This window comes from Vulpes lagopus, chromosome 10, assembly GCF_018345385.1.
Source record: "Vulpes lagopus strain Blue_001 chromosome 10, ASM1834538v1, whole genome shotgun sequence".
NCBI classification, from domain to species: Eukaryota; Metazoa; Chordata; class Mammalia; order Carnivora; family Canidae; genus Vulpes; species Vulpes lagopus.
The window spans coordinates 67,014,376-67,041,243 of NC_054833.1; the positions used below are offsets into that span (position 1 = coordinate 67,014,376).

At 41.3% G+C, this 26,868-nt stretch overlaps 1 protein-coding gene across 1 annotated transcript in view; it reads right to left on the reverse strand.

Moving 5' to 3' along the window:
* Positions 1-26,868, reverse strand: part of LOC121500914 (multidrug and toxin extrusion protein 2-like) — a 64,478-nt gene that overhangs the window by 26,387 nt on the left and 11,223 nt on the right. Inside the window, exons 4-10 of the mRNA XM_041773014.1 lie at positions 26,656-26,804; positions 25,789-25,831; positions 25,169-25,213; positions 22,924-23,021; positions 21,172-21,269; positions 10,064-10,177; positions 8,669-8,736 (exon numbers count right to left, since the gene is read on the reverse strand). Of these exons, the coding sequence (XP_041628948.1) occupies positions 8,669-8,736; positions 10,064-10,177; positions 21,172-21,269; positions 22,924-23,021; positions 25,169-25,213; positions 25,789-25,831; positions 26,656-26,804 (615 nt within the window). The remainder of the gene's footprint in view (positions 1-8,668; positions 8,737-10,063; positions 10,178-21,171; positions 21,270-22,923; positions 23,022-25,168; positions 25,214-25,788; positions 25,832-26,655; positions 26,805-26,868) is intronic.

Genomic DNA, 26,868 nt, shown 5'->3' on the forward strand with positions numbered 1-26,868 from the left:
TGGACCCATGCAGTTCAAACCTGTGTTGTTCATGGGTCAACTGTATTTGGATTTAATTCTACCATTTTATTATGTATGAATTATAATGCTTTCTTTTTTGCTTATTTATCTTCATTACTTTCACTGCCTTATGTTGGATTGATCATGTTTTTTTTAAAGATTTTATTTATTTATTCATGAGACACAGAGAGAGAGAGAGGCAGAGACACAGGCAGAGGGAGAAGCAGGCTCCATGCAGGGAGCCCGATGTGGGAGTCGATCCCGGAACTCCAGGATCAGGCCCTGGACTGAAGGCGGTGTTAAACTGCTGAGCCACCTGGGCTGCCCAGATCATGTTTTTTTCTTAATTCCCTTTTGTATCCCTGCTACTGGCTTGGAAACACATCCTATTTCCCCTCTCTTGGATAGTCCCCTTAAACTAATTTGTCAACATGCACAGACTTTAAAACTTTTAACTTAATCAACTATTTCCCACCTTCTTCCTATGTCTAGACTGTTTTAACTAAGAAAATGCTCTCCCAATTTCTTATTACTAGTAAGGATTTTATTTCTACCTAATTTTGCACTGTGCAAATTAGTTGAATTTTTCTTTATAGTCCATGCTGGTTTAGATACATCCATATTTATCAATTTCTTTGCTTACCATTGTTTTGACACCAATGTTTCTTTCAGTGATACCCTGTGATGTCTCTCAGTATTTTAATCTGTTCCTTCTTGAGTCCTAGCTTAGTTGGATAAGGACTGACATGGACCTCCAAATATTTTTATTATATCATTTCATGGTCTTCAGGTTTTTATTGCAATTGTTGAAGGATGACTCATCCAACCTTGTTCATTTTCCAAGCTTGTTTTGATTATTTGGGGTCCCTTGCATCTCTGTATGAATTTTAGGATCAGTTTATCCAATCTGCAAGAAAGGCCAGTTCAAACTTTGAAAGAGATTACAATGAAAGTGTAGATTACCTTTGGTGGTGGTGGTGGGGTGTGTGATGCCAATAGACAATACTGAGTTTTCTAATCCATGAACATGGGAAATCTTTTCATTTACTCAAGTATTCTTTCATTTCTTTCAATAATGTTTTGTAGTTTTCAGTGCACAAGTTTCACCTTTCTTTGGCTGAATTTACTACTGACTATTCTTTTTGATGGCGGGGCTAATGGAACCATTTTCTTAATTCCATTTTCAGATTGCTCATTGCTAGTGTTATGTAAATACAACTGATTTTTGTGTACTGATGTGGCATTCTGCAATGTGGGATTCAGAACTCATTTATTAGCTCCAGTAGTTTCAGTGAGTGTGTGTGTGTGTGTGTGTGTGTATACACTACTTTGGGTTTTCTATAGATAAAATAATGTCATCTGCAAATACAGATAGTTGTACTTCTTCCTTTCCAATCTGGATGCCTAATATTTTTTCTTCCTAATTGCCCAGGCTAGAATCTCCAATACCATGTTCATTATGATTTCTGAACACTGAGATTATGTCTCACTTCAAGGGTCTATCTCTGTCTCTTATTAAATGGCTCTGAATACTGCATCTTTTGTCTGTGAAATTCCTACTGGATGCACATAAGGATCTATACCTTTCATATATTCTATCTCTACCTTTTCCCATTTTTATTTATTGTGGTTAAAAAACACATAAAATACACCAACTTAAGTATTTCCTATTACTCCAATTATGTTTTTTAACCATATAGTCATTTTTTAATGTACAGTTTAATATACTAAATAGACTCATAATGTTGTGCAACTATCATCACCATCCATCTCCAGAACTTTCTTCATCTTATGAAACTGAAACTCTATTATAAATAAACAATAAACAGCTCCTCCTCAATTCCCCTCCCAACCTCTGGCAACCACCATTCTACTTGTGGCTATGATTTTCACTATGCTGAGGACCTCATATAAGTGGAATCACACAATAAAGGCATACCTTGTTTTACTGTGCTTTGCTCTAGTGCACTTTGCAGATACTGCGATATTTAAAAATTAAAAGCTGTGGCAATCCTGCATCAAGCAAGTCTATTGCCACCATTCCTTCATGTCTCTGCATCACATTTGGTGATTCTTGTAATATTTCAAACTTTTTCATTATTATTACATTTATTATGATGATCTGTAATCAGTGATCTTTGATGTTACTGATGTCATTGTTTTGGGGTGCCACAAGCTGCATCTATTTAAGACAACAAACCTAACTGATAAATGTTATGTGTGTTATGACTGTTCCACAACTGGACATTCCCCCATCTCTCTCCCTCTTCCTAGTCCTCCCCCTTCCCTGAGACCAAAAATATTAAAATTGGGGCAATAATCCTATAATGACCTATGAGTGTTCAAGGGCAAAGAAGAGTCACATGTCTCTTAATTTATATCAAAAGCTAGACATGATTGAGCTTAGTGAGGAAGGGATCTCAGAAGCTGAGACAGGCTGAAAGCGAGGCCTCTTGCACCAAACAGCCAAGCTGGGAAGGCAGAGGAGAAGTTCTTGAAGGAAAGGGTAAGTGTCACTCCGGGGAGCACAAGGATGAGAACAAAGCACTCTTGGATGTGGAGAAAGGTTTAGTGTTCTGGAGAGAAGGCCTAACCAACCCCAACACTCCCTGAAGCCAAAGCCTAACCCAGAGCCAGGCCCTGACTCCCTTCCCTTTTGTGAAGGCTGGGAGGTGAGGAAGCTGCAGGAGAAAGTCTGAAGCTAGCAGAGGTTGGTTCCTGAGGTTTAAGGAAAGAAGCCGTCTCCATACCATGAAAGTGAAAAGTCAAGCAGCAAGTGCTGATGCAGAAGCTGCAGCAAGTTCTCCAGAAGATGGAGCTCAGATAACAAATGAAGGTTATGAGAAGGCACTCAACAACAGATTTTCAATGCACATGAAATGGCCTTATATCAGAAGATACCATCTAGGACTTTCACAGCTAGAGACAAATCAGTGTCTGGCTTCAAACGTTCAAAGAAAAGGCTTTACTCTCTTGTTAGGGCCTAATGACTAAGTTGAAGCCAATGCTGACTTACCAGTTTGGAAATCCTAGGGCCCGTTAGAATTATGCTAAATCAGGGTGCCTGAGTGGCTCAGTGGTTGAGTGCCTGCCTTTGGCTCAAGTCATGATTCCAGGGGTCCTGGGATCGAGTCCTGCATTGGGCTCCCCGTGGAGAACCTGTTTCTCCCTCTGCCTCTGCCTCTCTCTCTGTGTCTCTCATGAATAAATAAATAAAATCTTAAAAAAAAAAAAACTTTAAAAGAATTATGCTAAATCTATTCTCCTGTGCTCTATAAATGGAATAACAAAAACTGGATGACAGTACGTATATTTACAACACAGTTCTCTGAATATTTTAAGCCCACTGTTGAGAACTACTTCTCAGAAAAAAGATTCCTTTCAAAATATTATTGCTGATTGACAATGCACCTGGTCATCCAAAAGCTCCAATGGAGATGCACAGTGGGATTTCTGTTGTTTCTGGGCCTGCCAACAGAGTGTCAAATCTGCAACCTACAGATCAAGGAGTAATTTTAACTTTCAAGTCTTACTATTTAAGAAATACATTTCATAAGGCTATTCCTGTCATAGATAGTTATGCTTCTGATGGATGTGGGCAAAGTAAATTGGAAACCATCTGGAAAGGATTCACCATTCTAGATGCCATTAAGAACATTCATCATTAATGGGAAGAGGTCAAAATATCAACAATAGGAGTTTAGAGGAAGCTGATTTCAACCCTATGGATGACTCTGAGGGGTTCAAGACTTCAGTGGAGGAAGTAACTGCAGATATGGTAGAAATAGCAAGAGAACTAGAAACAGAAAGGGAGTCTGAACATGGGACTGAACGGCTGCAATCTCATGACAAAACTTCAGTAGATGAGGAGTTGTTTCTTATGGATGAGTAAAGAAAATGGTTTCTTATGATGGCAATCACTCCTAGTGAAGACACTGTGAAGACTGTTGAAATGACAAAACAAAGGATTTAGAGTATCTCACGAACTTACTTGATTAAATCAGCAGCAGGGTTTGAGAGGATTGACTCCAATTTTGAAAGAAGTTCTGAGATGGATAAAATGCTATCAAACAGCATTCAGTGCTACAGAGAATTCACTCATGAAAGGAAGAGTCCATCAATGCAGCAAACTTCAGTGTTGTCTCATTTTTAAAAATTGCCGTGGCCACCCCAACCTGCAGCAGCCACCACCCTAATCAGTCAGCAGCCAGCAACATCAAGACAGGACCCTCCACCAGCAAAAAGATTCCAACTTGCTAAAAACTCAGATGATGGTTAGTATTCTTTAGCAATGAACTATTTTAAGTAGGATATGTACATTTTTTAGACATGTTATTACACACTTAACAGACTGTATAGTATAAACATGACTTGCGGGATCCCTGGGTGGCGCAGCGGTTTGGCGTCTGCCTTTGACCTAGGGCACGATCCTGGAGACCCGGGATCGAATCCCACGTCGGGCTCCCGGTGCATGGGGCCTGCCTCTCCCTCTGCCTATGTCTCTGCCTCTCTCTCTCTCTCTCTCTCTCTGTGTGTGACTATCATAAATAAATAAAAATAAAAAAAAAATAAACATGACTTGCATATGTACTGTAAAACAAAAAAACTTTTCATTCACTTTATTGTGACATTCACTTTGTGGTGGTGGTCTGGAACCAAACCTGCAATGCCTCCGAGGTTTGCCTGTATTTGTCTTTTTGTGACTGCCTTACTTCACTTAGTATATTGTCCCAAGGTTCATCCATTTTGTAGCATGTGACTCTCCTTCCTTTTTTATGGCTGAATAGTACTCCATTGTGTGGAGATATATATATATATCATGTTTGCTTATCCACTTATCTGTAAAGCAAAAAAGAAATAGCATCTGTGCATGAGGCACACAGAGAATCTACTTAATGATTCCTTGCACTGTGGTCTTATTCACACTTCAGTCCTTTCAGATAATACACAGTAAGAATTTGAAAATCTTCTGTACTTTACTCCATTATGTCAGTGGACATGTGGGTTGCTTCCATTGTTGGCTCCTGTGAATAACGTAGCTATGACAAGGTTGTACAGTAGTTCTTGAAGATCCTGCTTTTCATTTTCATGTATACCCCAAAATGACATTGCTGGATCATATCATACTTTTATTTTTAATTTTTTGAAGAACCACAACACTTTCTTTCCATAGTGAGTGCACCATTGGTGGTTGGTCCCACCACCAACAGTGTACAAGGGTCTCAATTTTTCTGTACCTTCACCAACTTCTATTGGTTGTTTTTATTTTTTTAATAATAGCCATCCTAACAGGTATGAGATGATATCCCAATGTGGTTTTTCATAAATATTTCCTAATGATCAGTGATGGTGGGCATCTTTTCATGTGCTTACTGTCCATATGCATATCTCCCTTGGAGAAATACCTATTCAAGTCCTTTGCTCACTTTTTAATCCAGTTGTTTGATTTTTTGCTACTGAGTTTTAGGAGTTCTGACTATATTCTGGGGCATATAGACAGAGAATTTGTGAATATTTTCCCATAGGATTTGTGAATATTTTCTCATTTTGTGGGTTGCCTTTTTACTCTGTGGATCTTGTCTTTGGATGCATGCACATAATTTTTCAATTTTCATAAATTCCAGCTTGTCTGGTTTTTTTGTTGTTGTTGCCTGAGCCTTTGGTGTCACATGCAAGAAACCATTGCCAAATCCAATGCTGTGAAGCTTCTGCCTTATGTCATCTTCTGAAAGTTTTATTGTTTAGGGCTTACACTTAGGTCTTCGATCCACTTTGAGTAAGAGTTAAGAGTGCAACTTCATTCTTCTGTATGTGAGATATCCAGTTTTCCAGTACTCATTATTGAAAAGACTGTCCTTTCCCCATTGAATGGTCTCATCATCTTAGTTAAAAATCATCTGATCAAAAAAAAAAAATCTGATCACATATGCATGGGTTGGTCTTTGTACCTAATTCCATCTATTTACATGTCTTTGTTTTCTTCTGGAATTTCCACTGATCAGTCTTCAAGTTTATGATTTGCTTCTCCTGATTTAACATATCTGTTTATCCCATTAAGTATTATATCTGTATAGCTATAATCTGTGATTTAAAAAATCCTATCTGGTTCTTTTCCAAATATTGTTCTTTTTGGTTTCAGCTCCTTCTTTTATGCTTATTGACTTTAAACATAATACTTTTCTATTTCCCGATTATTACTCCAACATCTTAAGTTCTGAACTCTAATTTTTCTGTTTGTTGTGTCTGTTCAAACTCTTGCTCATGGTGGTTATTTCTTTGTATTCTGTAATTTTGACTGTAAGCTCATTCCTGCAGGGACTTGTTTTTTTTCTTCCATAGGAATAATGAAGAATTATTGCCTCACTGCCTCTAACAAAGGAAAGCCCGTGACAAAAAACAGGAAGTGGAATAATTGCTGCCAGAGGCTGAGGGCAGGGGGAGCGGGTAATTGCTGAATGGGTAGAGTTTCAGTCTTATGGGATGAAAAGGTTCTGGAGTTTGGCTGCACAACAATGTTAACACGACTGAACTGCACAGTTAAACCTGGTTAAGATGGTAAATTTTGGGGGACCTGGGTGGCTCAGTTTGGCTCAGGTTATGACCTCAGGGTCTTAGGATCAAGCCCGTCAGGCTCCCTGAACAGTGGAGAGTTTGCTTCTCCTTCTCCCTCTGCCCCCTCCTTCCTGCTTGTGCTCTCTCATGTGTGTTCTCTCTCTAATAAATAAATTAAAAGATGTAAATTTTGTTATGTGGTTTTTAGCACAATTTAAAATAAAAACAAAAGGAAGGCTAGGACAGAACAGGTAGAAAAACATGAAGATCTGAAGATGATAGAGGCAGAAGACCGGTACTGTTGATCACATACCTATGCACAAGCTCTAGCATCCACATTTAAATAGAGAAGCCACACCAAAACCCTCCCTTGATGGGATTATTTCCCACCATCAACTACCAAACCTCCAGACAGAATGGTCTACCTCAGTAGCCTCTGCTCCTTCGCCAACCCTGAAAGTCAGCGTTTGCTGGAATATGGCTCTTGCTCCCCATCTAAGGTCTCCGATGACCTGAAATCTTAGGGACACTTTCCAACCTCACTTTATGCTACGCCCCTCCTGCCCAGAAGCCCTCCACTCAACTGTCATTCCTTCTGTGACTCATTCTTCATAGCTGGCTTCCTCCACAACATGTTCTCCTGATTTTCTTCATTCCACATTGGCCTGTCCTCCTTTTTGGCTGAGCTGTCCTATTCTCAACTTCTACATCTTGGGGTTTGCTCCTAGACATTTTCCCTTTTTCTTCCTAAATGTCAGCATCAATCCCCACTAAAAAAACCTTTGTTTTGGGGACACCTGTGTGGCTCAGCGGTTGAGCACCTCCTTCGGCCCAGGGCGTGATCCTGGAGTCCCGGATCAACTGCCATTATTGGGCTCCCTCCATGGAGCCTGCTTCTCTCTCTGCCTATGTCTCTGCCTCTCTCTCAGTGTCTCTCATGAATAAATAAATAAAATCTTAAAAACAAAAACAAAACCTTGTTTTTGAGAATAAAAAAATAATAATACATGGAAACAAAAATGGCCCATATCCCACTGCCCAGAGGGGCTTTGTTGATCTTTACCAAAAAATAAGAATCAAACAAAAAAAGGGAATACTTGTACAGGTTTGGAATATTCCAAAAGAATCAAGAGATAAGAGGCACAATTATTCAGGCCAGAAACTTGGGGGTCATTTGTGATTCTTCCTATTCATCGCCTTGCCTTCCACATCCAAACCCTGGTCACATCCTATCAACTCTGCCCTAGAACACAACTAACCCACTTTTCTACCCGCCCACCAGCAGCCTCCTATGTGCTCACCTAATGATTCCAGTAGCCTCCTTCCAGAACCTCTCAAATGTCTGTTCTCCCCTAAGCCAGCTTCTACATGTCACCCCCTTCTTTCCTCACTAACCCCTTCAACCAGGTTCCCATTTCAGGTCCCTGAACGTGCCATGTGTTCCTTCCCATCACAGAGCCTTCGCCCACGCTGGGCATCAGCTCTCAGCCTTGGGCTTCCGGGGCTGGCTCCCCCTCACCTTTCCAGGCTCAGCTTATAGTGGCTCAGAAGGACTGTTTCTGACTCCCCTCCCTAAAAAGGTATCCATCTCTATTTTTATGCATCTAGGACTTTTTTTTTTGCTTCTCCTGTGGTACATGTCACATATATTTGTAATCCTCTCATGTATCCATTTGTCTCTGTCTCCCCACCAGCCCACAGGCCATGAGAGGGCAGAGACTATCTCCGTCTCACTCTCCATCATGTCCTAGCACCAACTTCATATGTGAATAAACATGCCAGGCGTTGTGCTAAGTGCTGTAATACATTATCGTATTTAGTCTTCACTTGCTACATATGTATTATTTTTTTCCATTTTGTATATGGGACAACTGAAGCTCAGAAAGGTTAAGTACTGAGCCCACAGCTGCACAGTGGGAGGAGCAGCATGGCAGAACTCAAACCCAGGATCTGGCCCCAAAATCTACGCTCCCTCCAGTATGCTTGGCTCACCCTCCTGCTGTCTGGTTTCTCCTCTCTCCCCAGCACACAGCACACTGGGTTGAATGAATGCAATGATGATGGCCCAGCAGAGTTTATACAGAGAAGGTGCTGGGTCTTACCCCAAGGTTCTTACCATGTAGGCTGCAGAGGCCAGTTCGTAAATGATGGCCTGGGCCCCAAGCTCTGTCACACTAATCAGTCCTGAAATGTTGGCACAGACACACACAAAACACATCTTAGGAAGTGGATTAAAGCAAACATTTTCCTTATGAAACTAAAACATATCTTAATTTAAAAGAAGCTTGGGTGGTACCTGAGTGGCTCAGTCAGGTAAGTGTCTACCTCTTGGTTTCAGCTCAGATTATGATCTCATGGGTCATGATATTGAGCCTCACAGGCTCCGCACTCGGCAGAGAGTCTCCGAAAATTCTCTCCCCTTCTCCCCAACTCATGCATACACGCACAATCTTTCTCACTCTCTCAAATAAATAAATCTTTTAAAAAAGAATTTTAAAAGAAGCCAGGACTGCTCCCAGAAGGAAGCAAAACCAAAGGCAGAATTCACTATCTGTGCTGAGGAGAGCCCCAGAGGTCCACTCCTAGGAAGCTTCCAAGAACTAGAGCAGCTAAGACCTGAAACGAGTTCAATCTGCAAGCTCCTGTTCTACCAAAGAACAAAACATCAGGTTTAAAGTAGAAAACAACAAGGCTCCTAAAGTTGCAGGTCATTCCTTGGGGAGACGTAGGATCCCAATGTGGGAAGAAAAGGATGGAAAGCAGTGGGACTCTGTATAGACATGGTGGGACTACTGGAGTATCCAAATGTCCCCCAGGAACTTTAACATCAATTATTTATCATCCTCTGTCTCTATTATTTCCTCTATAACTTTACTGGCAATAAGATGGCTAAGGTGAGGGGCATCTGGGTGGCTCAGTGGATGAGTGTCTGCCTTCGGCTCAGGTTGTGATCCTGGGGTCTTGGGATTGAGTCCTGCATTGGGCTTCCCGTGGGGAGCCTGCTTTTCCCTCTGCCTATGTCTCTGCCTCTCTCTCAATCTCTGTCTCTCATAAATAAATAAGTAAAATCTTTAAAAAATAGATGAGTAGGGTAAATACCTATGACCAAAATTAATACAGCTCTGATAGAAATAAAGATCACATCAAAAACAGAGCCAACAAGCCACAATGTTTGAAAATGGCTTAAAAACTTGCACAATGCCTAGCAAAAGTCAGTGGAAATAGAAGGTCTGAGAAGTCACGAGACCCATAATTGGGTTTCTGTTCTCCCTCTCCATGACCCTGGCAAACCTTTTAGATGTGGCCTCCCTTTCTGAATGTATAAAGCCTCACTCAACTGGAATACGTTTATGGTCAGGCAAGGATTTACACCTTAGCTTCCCTAGTTGGAAACTTCCCTGAGCACTTGACATAAGGGAAAGGAAGGAGAAGTAAGGCCTACATCTCTTAAAAAGCTCTGGAAACAAGAGTAGCCAGGCTGTTCTTAATTTCTACTGAACTGCTGACAAACCTGCAAGGAAGGTTCCAATCTCAAAGGTCCACCACTCAATGCACACCATGAACATACTGGGAATAGCCAGCTGGATATAGGAGTTCCATTCTTGGAAACAGTCCCTAGTCCAACCTAAAGAACAGGGAAGAGAGAAAACAGCTTTTACTTTTCGACAGTCTCTGATACCAACAATTCTATATAACATGCCTGCTTCCTCCAAATGGCCAGGGACTGGGAGCAATCACAGTTGCCCACAAAAATAATATACTTTTTAAAGATGTCAAACAAGACCAGTTTGAGATGGTGGAAACAGGGCTGGCAATACTTCGTGAAACTGAAGTATGTATATGCCCTCCCACCCACACATTTCATGACTGGGTATAAATGGCAGAGACACTTTCACAGAGCTCCATAAGAACACATGTAGGATATTCACTAAGGCAGGTTGTGGCTGTAGGCTAATGGGGGCATCAAGGAGATCATCACTAGGAAACTAGATCCATGTGAAAATATACCGCTCACATGCAATGATTGTAAAAATTGATCTTTTCAACTCTCAAAATTTAAAACTTCTGTGCATCAAAAAACACCACCAACAGAACAGAATCTGGCGATGCCTGGGTGGCTCAGTGGTTGAGCATCTGCCTTCGGCTCAGGGCATGGTCCCAGGATTGAGTCCCACATCGGGCTCCCTATGAGGATTCTATTTCTCCCTCTGCCTAAGTCTCTGCCTCTCTCTCTCAGTCTGTCTCTCTCATGAATAAATAAATAAATCTTTAAAAAAATTAAATAAGATATACAAATAGCCACAAGCACAAGAAAGAATGCTCAACATCCCTAATCATTAGGAAAATGCAAATCAAAATCACAATAAGATGATACCTCACAAGGATGTGTGAGATGTCATCATTAAAATGGCTTCTTTAAAAAAGAAACAGAAAATGGTATGTCTTGGTAAGGATGTAGATAATGTTGTAACCATTGTGTACTATTGGTGGGAATCTAAAACAGTGCAACCACTATGGAAAGTAAAGTGATGTGGTTCCTCAAAAAAATTAAAAATAAAAGTATCATATTATCCAAAGTATCACCTCTGAAGATACATAAAAAGAACTGAAAGCATGACCTCTAGGAGCAATCTGCACACCTATGTTCATAGCAGCATTATTCACAAGAGCCAAATGGTGGAAGCAACCCAAATGTTCATCGACAGATGAGTGAATAAACAGAATGTGAAATACAAACATACAAACACACACACACACACACACACACACACACACACACACACAATGGGGTATTACTGAGCCTTAAAAGGGAAAGAGAGTCTGACACATGCTACAACATGGATGAACCCTGAGGACACTATGCTAAGACATAAAAGGAGGAATACTGTAAGATTCCACTTACATGAGGTATCAAAGGGACTCAAACTCAGAGACTGAAGGTGGAATGATGAAACAGTGGTCAACAGAGGACAGAAAGAGGGGGAGCAGGAGTTACTCCTTCATGGGAACAGAGTTCCAGTTTTGCGAGATGAAAAAGTTCTGGAGATGAGTGGTGGTGATGGTTGCCCTACAATGTGAATGTGCTTCACACTACTTAACTATACACTTAAAAATGGTTAAGACAGCAAACTTTATGTTATATATACTTCACTACAATTTAAATCAAAACAATAAGATATTGTGCTAAGTCAGCGAGGTCAGTAACATTTTTCATAAAGGACCAAATAGTAAATATTTTCAACGTCACGGGCCAAATGGTCTCTGTTGCCACTGCTCAACTCTGCTGTAGCAGCACAAGAACAGCCACGGGCATGTGCAAATGATTAGGTGTGGCTGTGTTCCAATCAAATTCTAGTTACAAAAACAAGCTGTGGCTGGATTTGCTTTGTAGGGTGGTCTGCCAATCTCCAGGCCAAGTGAAAAAAGTTTATGGTGAAAAAAAGAAATTTAAACTATCATACTATTAGGTAAATATAAACATCCACACAGCCAAAAAATAAAACCACTTTGCATTTCTTGAAGATGCAAAGCAAAAGACATACACTAAACACAGAGAGGGTGCCTCAAGAGAGGAGAGTGGGAATTGTAAAACGGAGAGAGAAACAGTCTAAAACAGGAGAGAGGGCCTGCCTGCAAGAAATGATACCAGCGTGCCATGAATTTGAGCATGAGAAATTCAATGCTTTGGATCTGAGGTCTAGGACACAAAAGGGAGAGAAGGGGCAGGGAAGGAAGGCACTGAAAAACACAGGAATTTCTGTAACATAAGAACAAAGAACCTTACCTTACTGGCCACAAGGGAAGAGAGGGGGTCTGAGACTGCACCCCATATTCCCAAATTTGGAAGTGAAGCCATCAAGAACCAATGCAGAATGTTCCACATGAATTACATGATGGCTGGGGCTGGTAAGAAGTGACAAGGGATCAAGGCATAAGCCCCAGTGAGCAGGGAGCATTAGGAGCCATGAAAGCACTGTCCCCTCCTCTGTCCCCCATCAAAAGACCAGAAAACCTGCCTGCCAACCTGGACCCATGGGTATGAACAAGCCATGAGCAGAAAGGGTCACCATGTGTAAAAGAGGGCTTGAACCTGATGTGCAGTCATGCTCAGGAAACCTGAGCTGAGACACGGGGACTGGAGCAGGTGTACTTTATTTTATCTGAGCAGACACAGAACCTTCACAAAATGGACAGGGCATATATGGGACTCACAGGGGAAACAACCTCCTTGGGGAATAAGCTCACAGACAAAATCATAAACAGGCCAGTCAAAACCACAATCTGAGATAGCAGGCATAAATCAGACAAAGCTTCGTGAAATTAAGTGTGGTTTTCTTTTTTTTTTTTTTAAGATTGTATTTATTTATTCATGAGAGACACAGAGCGAGAGAGAGGCAGAGACACAGAGGGAGAAGCAGGCTGGTTGCAGGGAGCCTGATGCGGAATTCGATCCTGGGACTCCAGGATCACACCCTGGGCCGAAGACAGGTGCTAAACTGCTGAGCAACCCAGGGGTCCCCTTAAGTGTGGTTTTCAACACATTTAAGATATGTGCCATAACGAATCTGCCAATTAAAATATAACATGGTATTTTAGCACATCAAATCAAACAGAAATTCCAACTTTAGAGTATTAAAATGCAAAAAAATATGAGTCCTAGAATTAACAAAATGGGTAGAGGTATGGCCCAGGAATAAACATAAAAAAATCTAGTCTTTCAAGCTAAGTAAATGTTATGAAGAGGAAAAAAACGCTTAGGACAAGTACTTTGGGGGGTAGGAAAAAAACTCATCTCCGTGGTCACAAACAGTACTTTGGAAATACCTACTGTAATGGAAAAAGTCTACCCACAGAGAGGGGAGGGCCTCTCACACTAGGTAACAGATGCAGGACACCATCTGGAAAGGCATATCCAAGTCGGCACCCTGAACCACTGCCTGCCACCACTATCCTTAAACACAGAGAAGGTAACCTTGCCCACTAGACAAGCAGGCTAAGATAATCCCTTGAGGAGGAATAAAAGTAAGAAAAAAAGAGATTAAAAAAACAAATTGACATTTTTTTATATTAAGACTTCTGTGAATGAGTTTGGTGTGAGAAAACTGAAGGAGTTTTGTAATTAAACTTTTTTTTTTTTTTAAAGATTCTATTTACTTATTTATTTGGTACAGAGAAAGAGTGCACAACCATGAGTGTTGGGGGTGGGGTGGGCAGAGGGAGAAGGAGAAGCAGACTCCTTGCTGAGCAGGGAACCAGATGTGGGGCTCAATCCCAGGACCTGGAGATCATGACCTGAGCTGAAGGCAGACGCTTAACCAACTGAGCCACCCAGGCAACCCAAACATTTTGTACATAATCTTAAAACTGCTTTTAAGGTGGTTAAAGGCATTTATGGAATTGATGTATTAGACCTAAGATTTTAATTAAACGTGTAAAAGTGATAAATTTACAGTAAGTGTTTAATTGGGAAATCTAAATTGTTAATTCTAAGTTTTGGGGTCTTAGTTATGTAAGTATTGAGTGAATATTTAGAGAAATGTTGATTATTTAAATAATATTAAATAGTATTAATTTCACAGCAGGTAAATCAATCCACACCAAAATCTTATCCTGCCCCCCCCAACATTAAAGATCTACCAACCAGGTATAAGGAACTAGATCCACAGTTCTAGGGTCCCAAATATGCATTTGTGTTTATAAAAAACTATTTAGATATGGCCCTTTTCCTACATCATTAAAATTGAGGGGTGGGGAGGTCTTTGTTTTATAAAAACAAAGACATAGGGGATCCCTGGGTGGTTCAGCAGTTTGGCGCCTGCCTTTGGCCCAGGGTGTGATCCTGGAGTCCTGAGATCGAGTCCCACGTCAGGCTTCCTGCATGGAGCCTGCTTCTCCCTCTGTCTGTGTCTCTGCCTCTCTCTCTCTCTCTCTCTCTCTCTGTGTGTCTCTCATGAATAAATAAAATCTTTTAAAAAATAAAAGACATAAATTGAGCAAGGAGCTAAGAATCACTTTGCATAATATATATGAGATCTCCTTTGTCACCTGATTTATTCATCGTTGGTAATTAGCCACCTCTGCAGAGGCCCTTAGTTTGTCTCATAACCAAATGATTGACGTACAATATAAAATACTTATGATGGTCCAAAAAAGGCCACACCACAGAGATTGAGAGAGCAGATTAGTGGTTGCCTGGGGCTCATGATGACGTCAGGAACCAACCAGGGTCATGAGGAATCATTTTGGGTGATGGAAATGTCCTAAAACTGTATCATATACAGTTCTGCATGTAATATATATGTAACTATTAACATACAAGCATCTGTATTATATATCTCAACAAAGCTGTTACAAAACAGGCAAAACAGTTCAACTTTGAAACCTAAAGAATATGAAATGATTAAGAACTGTAATCTGACGAGAGGAAATGACTGAACACCATGTGCGTTTAGATGTGGAGGCTGGGCAGAATGGCAGATGTTTTCTAAGATTTCATTCCTGCTTTTAAAAATGAAAAGAAAAATGAAGGGAGATTGATTGTAAGAAAGGGTTAAGGTATAAGGGCCTAAGCTCGCACTTCTGTTATCATTTTTAACAGGTTAGTTTTGTTTTCAAATGTGCATAAAGTATGTTTATTGTGGGCAAACCCTGATCTCGAGTCTGTGGCATTTCTACAAATATACTGGGACCCAGTAGATTGAAATAATTTTCCCACATGGGACACAATTTCAGTTTATTTATCTAAGAAGTAATTACACCCATTAGTAGAATGATAAATAACTTTTCTGGGGAACATCTTTGTCAGGTAGGAGCATGCATGGAATCTAGCAAGGTAAGAGTATCCAGGGTGATTGCAGGAGAAGAGCCACAGCTGTTTACATACCGAGCACTTCATGGCTCCCAGCTGTGGCAGAGACCACTACCTACCTACCTAAATCCATGTCCTTACTTTCACAAAAATAAACTTACAGAAAGTTTGGGGGCCACGTGTACATTTCTTTCAGCTTAACAGGACTGTGTGGCTAAGTACTGGCCAACAGGACAAATCAGAATTGGGTGTGGGCAACTTTCAGGAAATTTAACACATTTAAAGGGAGAATGTCCCGTTCTTCGCCCTCCTCCTTCCTACAAACTTGGTAGCAATGTTGTAGCCATTATGATCTGTGGAGTGACCTTGGGAATGGAAACTATATACTGCAAAGAAATAAGATAAATAGAGCTTGGAACCAGGACCTCTATTAACCTGTTTAATGCCCCTTATGGGTGGATACAATGCTATGGCATATAGCTTAGGCAGCAGATCCACCTCTGTGCTCAGAAAAGGACACTGAAGGCCTGTGCTAGGATACATGGTGAGTGAAGCCCAGGGGGGGTTCCAGCCCTCCCTCCAAGTGGCAACCTGTGTGAGCTCAACTAGCAGTGATGGCCCTGGACATGATCACGACACTATAGACAGATATAACATCCCTAGACACCTACCTCAGAATTTTTTGCAAATGAGAGAAAAATAAACCCCAATTTTTCTAAATTGTTATCCATAGCAGAATGAAATCCTAACACAAACACTATCTGTAATCTTTATTTTTTAAGTGGAAGAAACAAAATGTTAACATCTATTAAATCTGGTATTGTAAATTATGAGTGTTGTGTTATTCTCTACTTCCCTGTAACTTTTAAATATTCAGTAATTTGTAACTGCAATGCTGTATCCACAGGGCCAAAAACACAAGATACAGAATCCAATCAGATGCCATTAAAATCTGTGTTCCAGTTATCAGGAAGGACATCAAAAGACTACAAAATCTAATCAGGTGAGAAAGGTAGAGGACAAGATAACAGAATTACATAAAGATGCAAAGCATCTGATGGAATGGCATGATATAAAGCATCCTTACAGCCAGAGAGCTGAAGAAATGTAGATAGAAGGAAATAGAAAAGCCAAGCAAGCCATTGAAACGCAAGGTACTCAATATCAACCACCATCAGGGAAATGAAAGTCAAATCACAGGATAGCTTTTCCTATCTAACAGGATACCTAGAATGAATGAATGAATGAATGAATGAATGAAACAAAGAAAAAGAAAGAAAAGAAAGAGAGAGAGAAAGAAAGAAAAGAAAAGAAAAGAAAAGAAGAAAAGAAAAGAAAAGAAAAGAAAAGAAAAAAGAAAAAAGTTAAGTTGGTGCAGATGTGGTGGGAATGTAAAATCATGTAGCCAGTTTGGAAAAGTCTGACAATTCTGCAAATGGCTAATCATAGAATTGCCATATGACTTATCAATCCTACTCCTAGTTATTTACCCCAAAGAACTGAAAAATATATCCACACAAAAACTTGTACGTGAATGTTGACAGCAGCATTATGCACAATAGCAGAAAAGTGAAAACCAAATATCCATTAACTGTTGAATGGATAAGTTAAACATGGTATATCCATATGATGGAATATTACTCAGTTGTAAAAAGAAATGAAGTACCGATATACACTACAGCATGGATGAACCTTGAAAATATTATGCTAAGTAAAATAAACCACTTGCAAAGGATCACATATTGTATGGTTAAATTTTGTGAAATGTTCAGAATAGCAAATTCACAGGCAGGAAGTAGGTTAATGGCTGCCAGAAAGATATGAAAATATATCAAGAAGCTCAACAAACTGCAAAGCAATGAGATCCACAGCAAGACATATTATAACCAAATTAAAAGACCAAGAATTTTTTAGGCAGCAGGAGAGAAGTGACTCATCACATACAAGAAATCTACAGTAAGATTAATAGCCAGTTTCTCATCAGAAACCATGGAGGCCATAAAGCAGTAGAATGACACAAATAAATTGCTGAAAGAAAAAAGCTGTCAGCCAAGAATTTTGTATCTGATGAAAGTATCCTTAAAAAATGAGGGAGAGGGCAGCCCCGGTGGCACAGCGGTTTAGTGCCACCTGCAGCCTGGGGTGTGATCCTGGAGACCCAGCATCGAGTCCTACATCAGGCTTCCTGCATGGAGCCTGCTTCTCCCTCTGCCTGTGTCTCTGCCTCTCTCTCTCTCTCTCTCTCTCTGAATGAATAAATAAATAATATTTTTTAAAAATGAGGGAGAAATTTAGGACACCTGGGTGGCTCAGTCAGTGAAGCATCTGTCTTTAGCTCAGGTTATGATCTCGGGGCCCTGGGACTGAGTCCCACATCAGACTCCCTGCTCAGTGAGGAGTTGGCTTTCCCCTCTCCCTCTGCCCCCACCCCCTGCTCATGCTCACATTCTCAATCTCTCTCCCCCAAATAAATAAATAAGATCTTTTTTAAAGTGAGGGAGAAATTAAAACATACTTAGCTAAACAAAAGCTGAGGGATTTTTGTTACTACTAGACCTGCCCTAAAAGAAATGTTAAAGGGAGCCCTTCAGGTTGAAAGGATGCCAGAGATAACTCAAAGTTGTGTAAACAAAGACAGTAAAGGTAACTATATGGGCAAATATAAAAGACAGTATTATTGTATCTTTGTTTTGTAACTCCATGTTTTATTGCCTCCATAATTCAAAAGACAAATGCACAGAGAAGAATTACAAATTTTCATTACTAGACACACATGAATAAAGATGTGATCAGTGACAACAAAACTTAAAGGGATGTGGGAGAGAACAGTATGTATAGAAGCACCATTTTTGGATGCTATTGAAGTTAATTTGGTATCTATTCAAACAGAATTGTTATAATTTTTTAAAAGATTTTATTTATTTATTCATGAGAGACACACACAGAGAGAGATAAGAGGCAGAGACACAGGCAGAGGGAGAAGCAGGCTCCATGCAGGGAGCCCGACGTGGGACTCGATCCTGGGTCTCCAGGATCAGACCCTGGGCTGAAAGCAGGCACTAAACCGCTGAGCCACCCAGACTGCCCCAATTGTTATAAATTTAAGATGTTCAATATAATCCCCACAGTAACTATGAAGAACGAATCTAAATTATCTATACAAAGGAAATGGGAGTGGAATCAAAACAGTTCACTACAAAAAAAAATCAACTAAACAAAAAAGAAGGCAGTGGAGGAGGGAATAAAACACAAAAAAAGTATAAAACATACAGAAATCAAATAGTAAAATGGCAAAGAAAGTCTGCCCTCATCAGTAACTACTTTAAATGTAAGTAGATTAAATTCTCCAATCAAAAGGCAGATGCTGATGGGATGCACCAAAAGCAAAAAACAAAAAACAAAAACCATGATCTAACTATATGCTCTCTACCAGAGATTCACTTCAAAGACAGTGACTTACCAAGCAACAAATAGGCTGAAAAGGAGAAAAATATATCTCATCCAAATAGTAACAAAACAAAACAAAAAAAACCCAAAACAAACAAACAAACAAACAAAACAAATATTAACCAAAAGAGTTGGGGTGACTATACTAATGTGAAACAAAAAAAAAATTTTTAAGTCAAAATCTGTTACAAAGAACAAAAAAATAACATATATTGATGAAATAGTTCATAAAGAAGACATAATTTTAAACAGGTATGTACCAAACAACAGAGTCCCCCAAAATATGAAGCAAACATTGATAGAACTGGAGAATTAGTTCCACAAAATAGCTGGAGACACCAGTACACTATTTTCAGTAATGAATGGAACATATGGACAGATGATCATTAAGGAAATATAGAGGGCTTAAAACAATACTATACACCAAGCCCTACCAGACATCTACAGAACACTCCACTCTATATCAGCAATATTCTCAAATGCACATGGGGCGTTGTCCAGGACAGACCATACTTTAGGCCACAAAAAAAGTTTAAATTCATTTAAAAAGACTGAGATGATACAAAGTATCTTCCCCAACCACAAGAGAAGAAGAAAAGAAACCAATAATAGAAGGAAATCTGAAAAACTCACATGCATGTAAAAATTAACCATGTTCTTAAATAAAACACAGGGAAATCAGAAAATACTCTGAAACAAAAGAAAACAAATACACAACATGTCACATGAGGAGCAGAAAAGGAGAACTCCAAGGGAAATTTATAGATTTTGAGAAAAGCTCTCAAATTGATAAAACTAATTTTACACACTGGATTTCGAAAAAGAAAAATAGCAAATGAAACCTAAAGCTAGAACGATATAAATACTGAAAATTAAAGCAAACATAAATGAAATAAAGGAAAGAAAAATAATAGAAGAAAGCAAAAACTGATTCTTTGGGGGAAACAAAACCAGATCAACAAAATTGACAACACTTTAGCTAAACTGACCAAGAGAAAAAGAGCAAAGATTCATAACTAAAATAAAAAATAACAGGGATGCCTAGGTGGCTCAGTGGTTAAGCATCTGCCTTCGGTTCAGGGCGTGATCCCAGGGTCCTGGGATCGAGTCCCACATCGGGCTCCCTACAGGGAGCCTGCTTCTTCCTCTGCCTGTGTCTTTGCCTCTCTTTGCCTCTCTCATGAATAAATAAATTAAATCTTAAAAAAAAAATCCTCAACAAAATACTGACAAAACACACCCAGCTGCATATTAAAAGGATGGTAACACTGTGACCAAATGGGATTTATCCCAGGAATGCAAGCAATGATTAACACCAATCAATGTGATGCATCATATTAATAAAACGAAGAGGGGAAAAACAAATAGTGCTCATCTCAGTTAATGCAGGAAAAAAAAATCCAACACCATTTTAGGAACAAAAACACTCGACAAAATAGGAATAGAGGAAATTTTCTCAACCTGATGAAGGGTTTCTATGAAAATCCCACAGGATCATCATCCCATCATCCCATATTGATGGTTAAAGGCTAAAAACTCTAACCCTGAAATCAGAAACAAGACAAAGATAACTCGCTTTTGCTACTTCTATTCAACATTGCACTGGAAGTTCCATCAGATCAATTAATCAAGAATAGGAAAGAAGTAAAATCCTCTCTATTCACACATAGCATGATCCCACATGTAGAAACGCCCTAAGAACCTACAGGAAAGGCGCTAGGGCTACAGAAAATAGATGGAGGTACTGGGGGCTTGAGTGAGGGAAAATGAGAGGAGTTTTTGCTTAATTGGTACAAAGTTTATTTTGGGGGGGCGATAAAAATGGTTTTGAAATAGATGGTGGTGACAGTTACACATCATGAATGTACTAAATGGTTAAGACAGCAAATTTTACATGATATTTTACACAATTTTAAATATTAGAAAAAAATCTATTTTACTAAATTTACAAATGCATGTTAAACTATTTAAGGGAATTTAGCTAACCTGTAAGTGGTACTGATTGTTTAAGAGAGTTCAATCTGTTCACCTGAGTTAAGACATTGATCCAACTTCACTTGTATTGCAAAGAACAATCAGGATTTTCTACCTGCAATTTTAATTAAGTATCAGTTCTTATAACCCAACAGCTGCCAACAGTTCTCTATGACCAAAAGCTGCCTTCATGGACATAAAATTTTTTAAAAATCTCATTGTGACCTACCACTTTTATATTTTCACTGATTTAAATATTTTCTATAATTTTCAAATTTTCCAAAAGATCTAAAAAACAAAACTCTCTTGGGAAAAAAAAATTCCCAAACCCAGAATTATATCCTTCTGAATAACAAATAACATAATGTAAGAAATGAAAGTCCTCGTACCTCCCCAGGTGTCGACGTGGAGTTTTCTCCACCAGACGTACAGGAAAAGAAGAGCAGACAGGAGGAACTGGGAAGTGGTGTTTGCCCAGGCAGATCCTCTGAAGGAGAGAACGTGAGCATTCCCTGTGAGTGTATTCCATCCAAGTACAAAGAAACAGGCTACCCCTGACAAGCTTTGGTTCCATTAAAGAATCACAGTCTTCAGAAAAGCCTAGAACCTGTGGGGTATCTTTTAATGATTTAAATACAGTACCCACGCAGAGCAGACTTGCTTTCTTTCCACCAACACTGAATTTTGTGGAAGAGCCCAATGTGACTATTCATCAACCAAAGAGACAAAAGAACATAAACATTTGTCACCATTTCTCTGCTCACAGCCTGAAATAACCCATCAGATAAATTCATACACATGATTAAACAGAGTATCAAAACACAGCTACCATGTTCAAAATACTGGCCTAAAGTTCATAGTGGTTTTATTTCCCAGGATTATAATAAATTTGTTTGCTATTACTACAAGGTAACCTTAAGAGCATCTTCAACAGATGACATTTTACACCACAAATAAAACGATCCTCCATCCTGGCACAGAGAGCCCGGGACTCTGCTTGCTTTCTACTTGTTCATTTCATTCTTCTGACAAATCCTCAAATTTTATCCTTATTAATCCATTATGGGTTCTCCTCTTACCCAACTACCCCCAAACTGTCCTTTGTAGATCTGTCCAAGAAACCTTTAAGATTTTTATTTATTTATTTAGTTCAAGGAACTTCTAAGAGAGGGTCTGCAAGGTGCACCTGCAGAGGAAACTCAGACCCCCACTCAGGTGTTTACATGGGTTGATGTCACCAGCCCGTAAACCTGCTGATTCTTACCTCCCTCACGGCCAAAGCCTCTTTCAGTTTTCTGGCATAAGGAAGACGTTACAAACCTTTTTTTCATTAATTATCTTATATTCCACCTCTCCACTGTCATTCACTTAATGGCTTTTATATATATTTCCTACGCAACTAATAGTAAGAAATAAATTTTCTATCGCCACCTGGTACACTATGTATGCACACATTCATGCACACACACAACCAAAAGCCTCATAAAAAAAAACCCCATACCTTCTCATATTTTCTATTCTATTTCATTTTATCTTATTCATAATATACTTCATTTTTTAAAGTGACAATCATGACCCACTAAACCAGGCTTGGTCAACAAGTGCTGGTGTGACCACACCTGCCACGTGGGAGGGAGGTGGCTCTGGGCCGGCACATCAGAAGGTTCAAGTGAGGCATGGTCTGAGAGCATGGCACCTCTAGCAGGAGGTCCAAACTGACACTGCTTTCTATGTGGGATCCTCATATCCTTGAGCATCATAAAGATGGAAACGGCTCGATTTCTTACAACTCAGAGATAGCAAGAAAATCCCTACAGTCCTCTGCCCCCTCCTGCCTCTGCTCCCGTCACCCATCTCAGTCTTCACAGGCTCCTCGGGCTAACTCCATGCCAACATGCAGGTGTCAGCTCATTCTCCTTCATCTCCTTCCACTGAGCCCCACAGGCCTCCCTTCCCACAGCCTGGGTGGGCTGCCCTTCCAGGTGCTCCAGAGCACCAGCACCATCCCTCCCCACCCCCACCCCATCATACTGAGCATCTCCCAGGAATCCCTCTCAGGCTGCTCCACTCCCCAGTCTCCCAGCCTCCGGGACTGGAGCCAGCACGCAGCAGACATTCAGTGCCTGTGGGTCACGACTTACACCACTCCGAGGTCCAGGGCATAGAGTAGGAGGGCATTCATGCCCACATTGATCACATTTGCTGCAATCCCAGTGATCACTTGTGGCATGATGATCCCCTAAAGCCCCCAGACAAATAAGAAAACAAATAGCATTTTCAAAAGTTAATCAATTAGGTGGTATGAAATAATGGAAAATACACGTACTGGTCTCTGCCCCCACCCCACTGCCGGTCTCCAGCACAGAGCTCATAAATCCCTTGCAATATCCCCAGTGATAAGGGTACTAGGTGGCTCCTTTGTTCTAATATTGGTCTAATATTGGTCTTGACATGGAGTTCCTTAACCCTTTGGAATCTCTTGGTGACAAGGGTGCCTTTTGTCCTCAGAGGTGACTCTGAGTGGGCTGCCAGATGGGAACTGGTCACCCGAAGAACCAAGCCATGATGAGAAGGCTGATTTTTTCAGTCCATCTCTCATGTGCCAGAAGGGGAGAGGGGCTAGGAACTGAGTACATGATCGATCCTGCCGACACAAGGAAGCCTCCATAAAAATCTCCAAAGCACAGGGTTCAGAGCTTCCAGGTTGGTGAACACGAGGACCTGCTGGGAAAAAGGCACCTCTTCCCACACACCTCACCCTCTGAGTGTTTGTCTGCATTCTCTGTCATATTCTTTTATAATAAACTGGTAAATCGTATGCAAATGTGCCCTAAGTTCTGTAAGTCGCTCTAACAAATGAATGAACCCCTGAGGAGGGGTCGTGGAAACTTGTGATGTGAAGCCGATCAGTGGAACAGGGGGCAACCTAGAGCCACAACCATCTGGAGGCAGGGAGGTCAGGATGGGGACCGAACCTCTGCCAAGGGGAGGTCCATGTAACTTCAGGCAAACAGTACCTGAATCAAGCTGAGAGGGAGAGAGCCACATGGCATCCAAACACCCCCGAAAGCCCCAGTAGAAGGAGAACGTGTGAGAGCCACGGGACTTGAGGGAGGGAGAGGAAGTGTACAGAGGGTCATCTCCACACTCACAGTTACTTGGGCAGGGACATTTTTTTTTTAAAAAAAAAAAACTTTATCTATTTATTTATGAGAGACACGGTAGGGGGGTGGGGGGAGGCAGAGGGAGAAGCAGGCTCCTTGCAGAGAGCCCGACATGGGGACTCGATCCCGGGTCTCCAGGATCACGCCCTGGGCGGAAGGTGGCGCTAAACCACTGAGCCACCCAGGCTGCCAGGCAGGGACTTTATTTTTTGGTTTGTTTTGTTTTCCCGGCAGGGACTTTAAAGGACAGCATAGCCACAATGGGACCACACCAGCCAGGGTCCAAGCCACCAGGCCCGTCTCCTCCTTGGGCACCGCTGTGAGCGCAACCAAGCCAGAAGTCTGTTGATGCTTCTGAATGACCCGCTGGGCCACAGCTGGTATCACAGTGAGGAGAGAAGGAACTGCCTAGACAGCAAATCACTTCCCAGCAGGCAGCATCACGGGAAGACCACCTGGGAGACACCTGGGCCAAGTGACTTCAGTTCTCCACCGGGGCCGCGGGGAGGGCTCTCTGTGACGTTCTCTCACACAGAACACCCGCGAGGCCTGGCCCCGGCAGGTGCACGCTGAGCGTTCACCTCCATGTTTTACGATGCCACCATTCCTTGCTTCTTTTGGGTCTGTGCCCTACTCCACACTGGTCCTCAAATAAACATTTTCTGTAGGACTCTCCATTTTTTAAAAAACCGAGCTGACCACCATCAAGAGAGAGGGGCTTCCGTGGACAGAAGTCGTGGGAAGGCAAGCAAGTGGCTCACAGAAGAAGGACTCGGGGAGGTGGCAGGGTGAAGCAGAGCTCATCCTCAGCCTTCTCGTCCATGTCCCTTCTCCTTCTGGGGTACTGGGCACTGTGAACCCTGGGTACTTCTGGGGATGTGGGCGGAGGTACCCTGGGGCCTCTTCCCCTCCAACAGAGGCACCAGAGCCAGGCCTGGGCCAGACGCAAAGCAGGCAGGCAGCCCACAGAAGAGGTGAGGGGTGGAGTGTGTGGACCGTGGGGTAAAACAAGAGGTAGGCGCAGGAATCAGACAGATTGAAACAGGCCCCTCTCCTGAGCTGGACGAAATCTATCTAACAAGACTTCACATCTCCCAAACAAGAAGCTCTGGGTAGGATTCCAGGGGGGAAAAATATGAATTACTTTTATGGGGAAACTCCCTAAGAATATTTACTCTATGTTTCCAGTACCATGGAGTAAAAACATAAAAAGAATCTGTACCTGACTTTGTAAATATCTCATCTGCAGCTGGAACAGGAATGCTGCCTATAATATAAAACAGAACAACACCTCCTGTTATGATGAAAGTGTAATTCCAACGGTTTCTATCAGTTTGGTTTTTCAAGAAGATACTTCCTCTTGATGTGACCTCATAATCGGAGAACCAGAGCCACACTAATCAATGCTAGGATGCTGAGTGTTTGAAATTTTCCAGAAAGGACTCCCTGATGAACTAACAAGTCAAACTCTAACTGGCTGACGCTGAAACCGCTCACGACCTTGACATCTGAATGGCTCCAACTGAGGGTGCCAGCTGGGGATATGTCCCCAAATCCCAGGGGAGCCCCTGGGAAACATCCTGATTAATTTGCAATTGAAAGTAAACCATGACATAAGGAAGGATCGTTCTTCCTCTGACCAGTGTGTGTATTTCATTTAAGCTGCCAGACCTCAAAGTGGTACAAGCTCTGAGAATCAGTAAGGGAGGGATGGCAGGTCCCAGAGATACATGCTGAACACGGAGAGGAATAGTACTGTGATAAATGAGTGGGGAGGCGCACGCATGACCACGTTCACGAGCTGTTTCACATAACACAATGCAAAGTAACCTTGACACTTACAGGAAGAGCGGGAATAAAAATCATCACGTAAATCTGGGCTATCCTGAAATAAACACAAACAGCCTTTGGTTAATATTCCAATAATTGATGGTCATGCTTCCTCACATTGAATCCATACATTATCTTCTAAAAAACTAAAGCTAAACATAACTTATGTGGGGATATTTAATAACATTTCTAAGAGGCTTTATCTAACAACCCAAATTAACACTATATCAGCCCTGCTGAGTGTCCGCTTTCTAAAGGGGAGTTGGACTTTACAACTCTTAGCTCATTCTTAGCAGAAGCGGTGGAATGAACGCAGCAAAATGAACTAAAATGTGGGTGAGAATCAGAAACATTTTAGAGTGAGGACCATAGATGTATCTCACATGGAAGCAAGACGAACAGTCTTCTCGAAAGGAGAGATGCCTCCTTGCATCCTACATACCCTGGAAACAATCCCAGAGAGCTTGTTGGAATTGTAGAGTTAAAAAAACAAAAACAAAAACACAAAAAAACCAACTGTGAAAACCAACATAAAGGCAAGTGTGTTTCTATTCTGCTTCCAGGGAGAAATACTCTGTGCATTTGCAAAACACCAGAACTGAACAACCCAGGAAAAGGCAGACCCAGGCCAAGGGTATTACCTTCTCGTCCTGTGTTTTTGCTCTGGGCAGGGCATCGGGTCACCAAGTTACACGGTGTCCCTGTGTGTCAGGGGGTCCCTGCCAGCCCTATATCCTGTGATCCACAAGTCCCAGCTCCCATTTGCCACGGGGCTCAAGCCCAGGTAACTGGCCTAGAATGTCAACACGAACACAGGTAGGAGGACCAGACGGTCTCTTACTATGGACCTGGGGTTCTGACATGATAGACACTGCTGACCTGGAGACTTCGGGGTCCTGTTTCAAGAGCAAGAGGATATGCTCCGTGTTGATGAAGATGGCCCAGCACGGAAAGCAACACAGCATCAGGATGAGGATTCCTCTTTGCAGTATGATCCCCACGCGTTTCAGGTTCTTGCCTCCAAAGGACTTGAGATAGAAACATACAATGAGGAAGAATGCCCCCTCGTGCTGGGCAGGCCAAGGCCGGGGC